A 12,634-nucleotide genomic window follows, 5' to 3' on the forward strand; every position below is an offset into this window, starting at 1 on the left:
ATCACGCTTCAGTTTCTATGTACCACAGAAGAGAACGGACATTTTCCAAACCAAAGATGAGTCTTTAGAATTATGTCATATTTGATCTACAGTCCAACCTCTAAGCAGGACTGTTACTTCAGTAGATAATGTTATTTGTGGGGTTTGTGTAACAGAAACCCATTGGAATATCTTTTCCTAACGTTATTGCTGTGCTACAAAAGAGTAAATAACTAGTCAGTCATTACTACATGTTTTAATAAAAGTAAAGTTGTGCAGAAGTTTGTGTTTATTTTTCTAAATTTGTCCTGTTGAATGTAGGTCAGAATAAAATATGTTTGTGAAAATGATAAATAATTTTTTTTATGACTGACATGCATTTTCATATTACTAGTTGTGCCACAGGTAAAGATGCTTAGCCATTATTGATCTATGTAAACAGAAGGTGTAGAGTCTCAACCAACTTGTTGACATTTTTGTTTAAAAATGTGTTTTCCAGCTACCGGAAGAAGCAGGCTCCTGAAACTGCAATTCAGGGAGGTAATGTGCAGTCAACCTCGACACCCAGTAAGAGAACAACAGCTAAAATGTTGCATCGAACAACAGCTAAAATGTTGCATCGATTATCTCCAACTGAACCTGTGTCTGAACCTCTCCCCTTTCCTTTAGCCCATGGTCTCAGACTTTCCCACGACACATCAAAGTCTGTGGCAGGCTCAGGCACTTACTCCTCATCTGAACTGTCTTCCATCACTGCTTCCAATGTGAATTCCTGAAAATCAATGACAGTAATGTAAAAATGACTGTATTACCCTGTAGGTCTTGTTGATATTATGATTTTATTTTGATGCATTTTTTGAACTAAACATTGATATTTATGTTCTTATTTACATTGTTGTGATGCCTGTCCTGTAATGAAATTGGTTTCACAAATGATGTCAGTGACTTGAAATTGGATGTTCTTACATGATGTATAAACAATAACATTAGCTTGTTAGTAAGCTTAGTGCAAAATAACTGTAATTTGTCTAAAATTACTCGCCTCTGCCAGTGCGCCCCAGGGCAGCTGTGGCTACATTGTAGCTCATCCCCACCAGTGTGTGAATGTGTGTGCGAATGGGTGAATGACTGATTGTGTTGTAAAGCGCCTTGGGGGGGTCATAGGACTCTAGAAGGCGCTATATCAAATACAGGCCATTTACCATTTACCATAAAAACATCAGAAATCACCTGCAGCCACAAAGCCTTATGCTAATAAAGTAGCATCATGTTACTGTCTTGCTTGCCAGTCACAAAACTGGCTTATGAATATTTCCTAGGAAGGAGCGCTTGCTTTACATCACGAGTGTCATGGCTAAATTAAAAAGCTAATGTAGTGGAATTTTACAAACATTAGACTAAAGTAACAATGTTACTTACTTCATCGCTCGACACGGTGCCTTGTTCGAGCCGCGCTCTGGCCGTACATCACTGTAACTTTTTTTTTCTAGTGAAGAGTTTGTGCGCGCTCTCGTGCCGGGCTGCAGTTACTCACAGCGCCGAGTGCGTCGCTAATGAGTTTTGTTTCTTCATCCTGCCCCATGCTCCTTTAAACATTTCATTGTTTTATAATTATTATAAGTAGTAATAAACAAACGTTTATTTAATGATTATCTCTTGTAAATTTCAGAAGTTCATATTTAATTTTAAAAATCTTCTTTCTTCTTCTTTGAATCCAGGAGTTTATATAAAAGAGTTGCTCTGGGGGGGAGGGGGGGGGGGGGGTCCTGTCACACCCTGTCCTGTCTCCCCATTCTGTTCAGTCATGTGTCTCTGTTAATTGCTCCCACCTGCCTCTCGTTTTCCAATCACCCAAGCTCCCAGCCCTCATGTATTTAAACCCTCTTAGTTCTGTGTGTTTTGTCGGTTCATTGTTTCCATGTCCTGTGTGCGTTCATCATTAAAAACCTTTACGTCTTCCAGTTTGCCTGCCTGCCTGCTTCTTCACCCGCGTGTGGATCCTCACCTCCGCTTCACTCGTGACAACCGGGTAGGAACACTCAGACATTCAGTCAAGAATCAAATTCTGGGAATTCTCCTCAGTTCCCTCAAGGCTTCAATAAATAATTACTTAACACACACACACACACACACACACACACACACACACACACACACACACACACACACACACACACACACACACACACACACACACACACACACACACACACACACTTTAATCTAAATGCATTAAACAAACAATTTGGTTGCTTGGTTAGGTGTGAACAGGTGTGAGAAATGTGATTTTTTTTTTCCTGGTAATTACTGAACACAACAAGAAAAAAGTGAGAAAACCTGCATGATTGTCTGCATCTACATGAGAATTCTTGGTGTCCTGAGCACAGACTTGGTTTTGATAGTGTGATTGCTCCTTATGAGCCAATCTGTAGGAGCCCTGCTGTAAAAACCACATTGATGATGGAGAGTAAATGCCAACCCACATTGCCTCTCACCTTGTTATGCAACAGCTCCCACCAAAGTCCTGATGTTATATGGCTCCTCTGACAACTCTTTGTGATTAAGCAGTGAAAAATGTAGAAATTTTACAGCTCTTGTAAATACAGAAGAAAGTACCTGAAAAACGAGCATCTGGTGGCATGATTCTTATCCTTCTTATCTAAAATCCTTGAGAAAATAGAGGGCAATCAAGAATGTGAGCATCTAAATACTAATGATCTGATCTGAATTTCAGTCTGGTTTTAGAGAGTATCACAGCACTGAAACTGCATTAGTGAAAGTGACAAATGATGTTCTCATGGCCTCAGATAAGAATCTTGTGTCTGTTCTAGTCTTGTTTGATCTCAGTGCTGCCTTTGACACAGTTTATCACAATATTATTTTAGAAAGACTTGAACATGTTGTAGGGATTAAAGGAACAGCACTAGGCTGGTTTAAATCCTACATGTCTGACAGATTTCAATTTGTAAATGAGAAATCTTCTTCGTACTCCAGGGTTACATGTGGAGTACCACAGGGTTCAGTGCTTGGACAAATTCTTTTTACTATATATATATGCTCGCAATTGGTAAAATAATCAGACAGCATGGGATAAACTTCCACTGTTATGCTGACGATACTCAGTTATATCTATCCATAAACCCTGGTAAACCTAATCATTTAGGTAGATTACAGGCTTGTCTAGAAGATATAAAAATCGGGATGAGTCTAAGGCCTAGTCCACACGTAGCCGTTTTTTTTTTTAAAAATGAATATCCGCCCCTCCAAAAACTTGCATCCTCACCACCTCGTTTTAAAAAGAAACTCTGTCCACACGTACCCGGATAAATACGTTGTTAAGGACATGCCAGACCTGTAGGCGGCAGTACTTCCCCCGTTCTTAACCTCGTCCTTTGTCTGTGGTCTTCCGCAAGGAGCAGTAATTCCGCTTGCAAAAACAAACAAGCAAAAAGTGCTTGGACAATTGATAAAGCGAGCGCAGCTCTGAGGGCATCTGAGGGCATCCATGCTGTCGGCTAGTGTAAACACAGGTCGCACACGTGATGTCAGCATTTTTTGTCGCGGAAAGTGACGTCGCGGACCTTAAAACTCCGGTTTTGTCTGTCCACACTCAGACACCCAAAACGGAGAAAACGCAGATCTTCACTTTGGCCGGAGTTTTTATAAAGATCCATTTTCGTGTGAAGAAACTCCGTTTTCGTGTGGATGACAGGCCAAAACGTAGAATAATATCTACGTTTTGGCAGATCCCCGGCTACGTGTGGACAGGGCCTAAAACTGTCCATTGTTTAATCAAAAAGTTCTCATCTTTGGAGAAGAACTTCAGAAAATGAAAGTAAACACCTGGCCTGAACGACATTAAATTAACCTCCAGGAACAAAGTAAAGAACCTTGGTGTTGTTTTTGACCAGAACGTGTCAGTCAAATCCCATGTTAAACAGGTTTGTAGGATTTCCTTTTTCCACCTCTGGAATATTGCTAAGATTAGAAACATCCTGTCCAGGAGTAATGCTGAAAAACTAGTAAATACATTTACTACATCAAGACTAAAAAATAATATCGATAATATTAGAATAAAAATATTAGAATAGAATAATATTCTACTTGTTGTTTAAAGTGACAGTGTGCAGTTTCCCTGGTGATAGCGGGCGGTACTTACCTAAATCACTGCAAGCAAGCGTTATTTTAGTGCTCAAGTAAGACCTTACCAACAGATGACCATTAGGGTCAAATATCCCTGGGAGTGCAACCTCCAGCAAAATAAGAACATCAGACTCCCTTTCATCACTGGCAACGAGTGAAGAGGTAAATGTGTAAAGCAACAATGTTTATTAATGGTGAAAAATTTGTAACCATTTGTTTCAAATCAGTAAATTCATTTTGTCCTCACAGACTTCCATAGAAGGAATCATGCCATCCAATAAGGCATTGCCCAGAGACTTAGACCAACTCCCATGTATTTTAGAACAGATTTTTATAGTTATATGTCATAAAACTGCCAATATTTTTCAACCACTGAGCATCTTTTAAGTCATTTTTGATGGATATTTCCAGAGATTAAAGATAAAAACTACACGTTGTGACATGAAACATCTCCATACATTAAAGAATATTTTAGTTTAGTTTCTCATATCGGGTTAGAATAAGTCACACAGACCAAACTCTGCTCCACAGAGCTGCTGAAGAGTTAAAGATGCAGAAACAGATGAATAAAGTTCAGCTGTATTTGAAAAATAAGAAGGGGAAATTAATGCGCGAGCTGCAAATATTGTGGTGACAAAACGTCCTTCAGAGTGCCGGCGGTGTCCATGTTGATTTCTGCTCCGGAGCATCTTTGGAGGCAGGAGGAGAATCGATGGCTGAGTAATGAGTTACTGCTGGCCTGCAGCGGTGAGCATGCCACAGCCACCGCCAGCTGCACATCAGCCTCAGACACAGGCTCTCCCAACTCGCATCCCAAATAATGTGCTGGAAAACAATTTGGACTCTGAGAGATGAGTCATAATTCACCCTTTAGAGATCACCATCAGCATGACATCCTCATCTGTACAGCACCCCCCACCCCACCCCGAGCTAACAAGCCCTGATTTGGCTTGGGACAAATTAATTTCTCTTACAGCACAATACATCATTTCCACTGCAGTTGGAGGGGAAAGTTTCATATCTGTCAGGAGGAATGCACGCTGTCTCTGAGCAGATCCGCAGCCTCTCAGCTGCTGGGAAGAAATGTGTCATTACTGCAAGTTCTATTCAACAATGCAGTTTTTCCAAATTTTCTCTCACTTTCAATCTAATCATTTGTTTATTTTCTGTGCATGACTGATTTTGTATAAAAACAACACAGTGTTCACTTTGTCCTGATTCTGAAGCAATCAGCTGCTGATGATCGCTGCACTTCAGCAGCTCAAACTCAGGTTCAACTATCAGATTTGTATTTTCACAGAGAATGAAAAGATTCATTTTCTCACGCTTTGATTATTTCATCTGCATTTATTTCAATTTTTGCAGAAATTGAGCTCGAAATGTTCACTTTTCTTTTTGAAGAGAAAATTTGTGTGCAAAGATCTTCGTTCTCACGTGGATTAGAACAATAAACTAAAGTTTAGATGAGGATTTTTCAGCCCCACAAACTTTGGAAAGAATGTAATCTCTGCATGGATTCAGGTAAATGTTCTTTAGTTTTCTAATAGAGTCCCCATTCTCAGGTGAAAGCATCAGGAATCACTGGTGAGAGACCTTGCAGGTCTGAGCTGAGAGAAAACCATGAGGATGATTGAAGATGATTATTTAACCAGAAACATCAGAAGGAGATTTTTAGAAGAGTCCTGCTGCATCTTTTACATGTTTGTAGGTAAAAAGTCAAATATGAGCACAGAGACACTGTTAATCAAAGAACTGCTGTGCCGGGAAGGAAATCTTAAAACTAAATCATGATTTTTTTTTTCCAGGCCTAAAACAGTTTAATCATTTTAAAAAACTTTCTTTTGAACATAAAATGTTAAAATAAAGCAAATAACTTTGTTGTTACCAAGTTTAAAATGGAGAAATGTTTTTGTGCAATCCCGTAGAAATGCCATCTGGATGAGTCAGCCTCAGCTGGGGCAACTAGAAACCCTCCGTTGAGAGCAAACTGAATACGATTGGCTGGCGATGTGTTTACCCCAAGAGGAAAGGTGTGGGAATCTGTCTGCATTCAGAGCTTCGATGACACCAAATTTGACATTAGTTTGCGTAAATGTGACTCAGCTTCAGTCACTTTTGTGTTTGCTAGGTTCTAACAGAGGTGGCAGCCATCTTTAATCACATTGACTTTAAAAGTTAATCTACAGAACAAGCTAGATTTGAAAGCAAACACCGTGGTGAAGAGAGAGCTGAGTCAGAAGGCGAAGCTCTCGATTTACCGGTCGATCTACGTTCCTACCCTCACCTATGGTCATGAGCTTTGGTTAGTGACCGAAAGAACGAGATCGCGGATACAAGCGGCCAAAATGAGTTTTCTCCGAAGAGTGGCTGGGCTCTCCCTTAAAGATAGGGTGAGAAGCTCGGTCATTCGGGAGGGGCTCAGAGTAGACCTGCTGCTCCTCCACATTGAGAGGAGCCAGTTGAGGTGGCTCGGGCATCTAGTCAGGATGCCTCCTGTATGCCTCCCTGGTGAGGTTTTTCGGGCACGTCCAATCGGGAGGGAAATGGAAGTCTGGGCCTCTCGCCCTAGGCTACTGCCCCTGCGACCCAACTCCGGATAAGCGGATGAAAATGGATGGATGGATGGATGGAAAGCGAGCTGTGATTTATGGTTTTAGACTGAGTCTGTTGGCCATGACGGAGCGCTTTGATAAGAACAGCCACAAAAATGATGAATATTACATTTAAATCCATCAGTATGCAGATCAGACATCTGGCGGAGCAAAGAAAAGGTTAGCAGGTTGGACTTTCTCATCCATTTTTATGCTTTTATTCCAGTTTTCAAGCTTCAGCGGTTTCAGTTTGGTTATTTTGTTGTACTTGTTCAGTTTTCCTCATTTTCCATCCTTTTTCTGCACCAAATCGAAAATGAGGTGTGAAAATGGGAGACGCTGGGACCCCTGTGTACTCATCTCTCTTATCAGCGAACCCATTCATAATGGGATTTCTAATTCCCGGCCTGGTGGGGCCATTTTGTGTGGGCACCATATCTGGTCATTGCCCAGAGACTCGAAAGAAGAGTTAAAGCTCCAGTTCAGACGAATACAGGGATTTGCCCTGTCTGTCCATGCAAAAACAACCATTTCGTCATTTTTGATGCATTTACATGAATATTTGTTACATTTTGGATGAAAATATACAGGTTTTCTTGTTTCCTCATAAAAGCACTCTTAATCAAACTTTTACCAGTTTTACTTTGGACCTTTCATTCCATTCTGGCCATTTGCAGAACATTTTTAAATTAGTTTAAGCTACGTAACTGATCAATATATAACTGAAGCACAAAATGGCTGCAAAACTCAAGGGATGAGCCATAACTGTGTTTACATCTAAGGCAAAAATATGTAATTTTAGCTCCAAACATTTGATTCTGAAAAAGCTTTTGGCTGAAAGCTTGTAGAAGAGCTTTGATGATGGTTTTTCACTCTGTCTGTGTCACAATGGGTGTAGCTAACCGCTCTGAGTTTTCCTGTTTGCAGGTGGGCGCGCCCGGAGAGCAGCTGCTGCGAATTCCCTCATCAGCTCGCAGGGGATTTAAGGAGCGGTGTGACAATTCACCAGTGCTGGATGATTACTCACATTGGGTAGTTTACTACAGCTCTAGACCTGTTTCGGATTATTCTGCATCCTGTTCTGCCTGTTTTAAGCCTCGTCATTATCTGTCCCGTTCCTCCATTCTCCCGCCCAGGTACTCTCATCATCTGCCTGTTACCAGCTCTTCAACCTGCACTCTCACCAGTTACTACCCGGAGCCTCTGGATCTCCTGCCCACCAGCCACACTGCTTCTCTTGGCCGCCTGCTCTCCTGCGCTCACCTGCCCGCTCTTGGAACCGGTGCTCAGCTCCCAGCCTCCTCCACCAGCTACCACTCAGACCTGACACGCCCTCCTCTCCGCGCTCCACTACCTTCCTGGAATCCGTAAGCCTCTATTCGATCACACCTTCCCCGTTTGCATTACATTTCTCATTCTTGTTCTCTGTCTCAGAACGCTGCCAGAACCGTCCCCCTCCGACGTCTCCCCAGCCTCATCGAACACAATAAATTATATATTATTTTTACTCACCTTGTCTCTTTCGTGATTCTGCATGTCGTGGGTCAAAAGACTCGACCACATCATGACAGTCTGAGATGGTGTTTTTTATGTCTGAAGCTTATTTTTGTCCAGATTCGTAGTTTTTATGAAGCACATAGTGGACATTGTCTTCAGATCTGCTCATGACAGCATAAGGTCTAGAGAAAAAGCTTCAGAACATCTGAGAAGATCATTCAGACGGAGCTCTATCAGCTGCAGGTTGGGTTTTTTAGAGAACTTATTAAACCCTACACGCTTAATGGTGAGTTTGTTTTAAGTCTGGCGGGTAAAAAAAAAAAATAAGATGCTAATGACTTTAAGATCAAAAGAAAATTCTGCAAGTGTCAACAGCAGGCCATAAAAAGATCTGAGAGTTGAAGAGGCTCATGCAGAGATTACAAATATCTAACATAAAGGACTCTCTTCCGCTTATTGAGGGGTGCCATATCAGTCAAAGAGTCATTATTTAACAGCAGTATTTTAAGTTATTGTCCGTTTCTCAATACTTGTCCGAACTTATGTACCGTATTTTTCGAACTATAAGCCGCTACTTTTTCCCACGCTTTGAACGCGGCTTATAATGAGGTGCGGCTTTAAAAGGATGGACGCTGGAAAGGAGTTCTACGGAAAGCGCCACGGAGGATTTTTTTCACAGTAAAACGGCGCTGCCTGTTTTCACCACTTCACCCCGGGATGATGACAGCAACACGGAGAGCGACACTGACAGTTAAACTACGTTTTCAAGTCAGTCGATATCCGTGGCTTTTAGCCCGATCCAGCTTATAATGAGGTGCGCTTTAAAGTCCGGAAATTACGGTACTCACGTCCTTGACAAACGTCATCAACGATGGCCCAAGGACTGTTCCAATCCTAAGTAAGCATCATGGCAAGTTTGCTCAAAGTTCCCAGATTTGTTCTTGCTCCGCCCATTGTACGGAGGATGCATCAAAGCATCTTCTGCAGACTTGAGACAGCAAAGTTTCCCAAAATGAATTACGTCGCTAACCGGTAAACTCTGAATGTTAGAGGAGAAAGCTAATGACTGTAATGTTTTATATTAGAAATATAAAGAAAATATTGTAAATTTGTCTGCAAATGTAAATGATCGTGTGTAAACCGTAAATTTTGCTGCGGGTGTTTGGGTTTTACTCGTCATGATTCTTCAAAATGCTAATGAACTAACTCACTATCAAAATAATAGCACCGTAGCTCTGTTCTGATGAAAAGAAACTTTACTAATTGAAGAGCGGCAAATGCTAGTAATTTATTAGTTTTGATCAAAAGTAGATCAAATATAAAACAAATAACAATTTTTGGTTGTTATTTTATTTAAGGGACAAACATAACTTTTGTTTTCATGTCAGGTTTTTTTTAACTGTAGCAAGAAGCAGCGCTTGTTGCAAGGACACAATGGAGTACGGTTCTGTTCCAAATGCCGTCCTCGTCCTCCCGTACTTGGTAGAACAGGCTTTCTGGTGTCCTTGCCAAGAACATACTTGTCTAGTACACAAGAATGTGCTTGTGTCCTTGAGTATTGAGAAACGGACATTGTTTAGCCCATCACAAGGGAAAAAAATTGGAGTGAATTTTTCAGTGATATTTTCACCATGTTATTCAGACATTTAAAAATGTTAAAGTTCCCAACTAAATATTTAGTTAGCAAGCTAAATATTTAATTTAGAGTTAAATATTTATTTTACAAATGCAATATTTAGGTCAGACCTAAATATTTAGTTTTTTTAGTTTTTTTAAAGTAATAATTAATTTACTAACTAAATATTTCATTTGGAGCTAAATGTTTAGTTTATAAACTAAATACTGGTGGTGGTCGGAGGGACCGGTGGCGCCTGTGCTTGGCAGCCTCGCCTCTGTCTGTGCGCCCCAGGGCAGTTGCGGCTACTTCGTAGCTCATCACCATCAGTGTGTGGATGTGTGTGTGTGAATGGATGAATGATATACATTAGTGTAAAGTGCTTTGGAGTCCTTACTCTGAGAGGTGCTATATAAGTGTGGGCCATTTATCATTTAAATAATTAGCTCTAAAATTAATATTTATTTATTTACATCCCAACTTAATTTTTACTTTGGAAAATGAATATTTAGGTTTAGCCCTAAAATAAATATTTAGTTGGGATCTAAATATTTGTTTTGTAAACTAAATGTTTAGCCCCAAATTAAATATTTTGTTACAAGATTAAATATTTATGTAAATATTTACCTCTAAATATTTAGCTTACTAACAAAATATTTAGTTGAGAACTTCAAAATTTTTAAATGTGTGATTAACATGGTGAAAATAGGACTTAGAAAAATGAACTCCGATTTTATGACAAGTTAAATAACTCAAAATACTGCTGTTAACTTATGATTTGGACTTTACAAATGGCACCCCTTACTTTATTACAACTACCAGTTTTAGTTTTGCGTTTTGGTTCTCATAGTTGTTTTCTCTTTGCCGATTTTAAGTTAAATTTAACGTAAACACCTACTCTGTTGTACCTGCGAGCTAAACTCCACATCCTATGTTATTGATGGCTGCATCTGAAAAAACAACATGTTAAATTTTATTTATTTAAACATTTTCAAAACACAACCAAACCACTCAGGATCTCGCTCTCTCACACACACAGATATTGTTGCAGCGACAGAGCATTACGTTGATGAAGGGTCATCTCATTTTGGCCTTTGATCTTCTATTTCTCTGCATCTAGTCCTGTCAGACCTAAATAATGCATGTCAGCTGGGATTCTGCAGCTTTAGCTCAGGCGCGTTTTGGATTCATCACTCAGGCAACAAGCTGCAACACCTGACTTCCAGCGTTTTGATGCTTTGACCAATGAATCTGCATCTTGTACTAGACTTTGGAATGTAATCCTAAGTGTTGGCTTCATATCGGACCCTGTTAGTGGACTCAAACCATGCAGAAACATATTTTAAACACTTCACTTGAGACCATTGAGTTACTCAGAGACTCAAGAGCACCGCGGTATTAAAATAGCAGAAGAGACTGAGCGGCACTCTGGCTGCTCATGCTGTCACAGTGCAGCAGACCTCCATTCCCCCCCGGGCTGTTCCCACTAGATATCTTTATCCACTGACAGAGTAGCGATTCAGCAGAGCATAAGGACAGAGCAAAATAGCAGGAAAGAACAATATATTTTTATCCTGTTGAGTACATTTGATCAGGTTACAGCAAGTTCCAGAACGCACAACGATCCGCATCATGAACATAAGCAACAGCTAAGAATTGAAGACAGCATCAATCCATCTACTTGGATGAAAACACCTTAAAAAGATGTTTTTGCATTTTGCCCCTTTACTCTAGAATCATTCAGTGAATCTGTATTCATTCTGGTTAAATGTTGAAACGTCAAAATTTAATCCACACAAGCACATAATTATATAAATAACTCACTCACTGAACCTTCATGCATGTTTTTGAGAATCTTTCAGCCCTTTAATCTAAGTTTCTTGCATTAAAAACCTTTACGTCTTCCAGTTTGTCTGCCTGCCTGCTTCTTCACCCGCGTGTGGATCCTCACCTCCGCTTCACTCGTGACAACCGGGTAGGAACACTCAGACATTCAGTCAAGAATCAAATTCTAGGAATTCTCCTCAGTTCCCTCAGTGTGGTGAGTAGGTGTAATGTAGTATGGTTGCAGTGGCTCTGTGGGCATTTTACCCGCGATTCTGCACGTCTCGTTTGAAGAGGGAGGCCGTGCCCACCGTGGCTCTTCCGCGATTTAGATGCAGCCCACAGACTCTGCTCCCCCACCACGGCGGGCTCCAGTCTGAGGTGAGTAAGCTAAATAAAAATTTTAACATCTTCTAAAGACAATTCCCTACCTAAATGCAAAGTTTGAGAGACGTGGTTCACTTCATTTAGCTAGTCAGTCGGTAATTCTGCAACAGTGGCTCTAACTGACGCAGCACTAGTAGACAGGCAGCATTACAGCGTGAAATCCAGCTTGTGACCCGCTTCTGTAAGGAATTCTGTTCAGGAGGTCGCATTTCAGGCTCTCCACATCATGTGTGACTGAATTTTACGTTATAACAACGATCACACACTAGGAATGTTATAAAGCGCCTATATAGGACAGTTTCTTTTGTATATTATCTGACTTTATAAACAACAACAATGTGCTTCTATTTTTTTCAGGCTAAATCTACCCAAGACATTGGCTGTCAGACTGATTTAGCTGCAAGAATGCACTTGTCCAGGCTGATGTGAAGCCTTACCCGTAGCAAAGGTGAATTATTTTTAATAATCTTCTATGTAAACATTTTATTATTACCTTCTAGTTTTTATGTGTTTTACAGATTATTGTTACACGTGATTTTATGCTCTTTTAAACATTTATAAATGTGCTGCTTCTTTGTTTTTACGTAGCCAGCCAGAA

At 40.4% G+C, this 12,634-nt stretch overlaps 1 protein-coding gene across 2 annotated transcripts; it reads left to right on the top strand.

Moving 5' to 3' along the window:
* The first annotated feature begins 7,572 nt into the window (after positions 1–7,572).
* Positions 7,573–9,254, top strand: LOC129164979 (uncharacterized). Of its 2 annotated transcripts, XM_054747145.2 has the most exons (3): positions 7,573–7,745; positions 7,850–8,080; positions 8,148–9,254. In XM_054747145.2, the coding sequence occupies exons 1-3, from the start codon at positions 7,575–7,577 to the stop codon at positions 8,379–8,381; spliced, it is 636 nt and encodes a 211-aa protein (XP_054603120.2). In that variant the 5' UTR covers positions 7,573–7,574; the 3' UTR covers positions 8,382–9,254. The 2 variants fall into 2 exon arrangements, with proteins under 2 accessions (XP_054603120.2, XP_070400461.1); XM_070544360.1 differs by having other exon boundaries at positions 7,573–8,080.
* Positions 9,255–12,634: the final 3,380 nt, after the last annotated feature.

This window comes from Nothobranchius furzeri, chromosome 14 (genome assembly GCF_043380555.1).
Source record: "Nothobranchius furzeri strain GRZ-AD chromosome 14, NfurGRZ-RIMD1, whole genome shotgun sequence".
Classification (NCBI taxonomy): domain Eukaryota; kingdom Metazoa; phylum Chordata; class Actinopteri; order Cyprinodontiformes; family Nothobranchiidae; genus Nothobranchius; species Nothobranchius furzeri.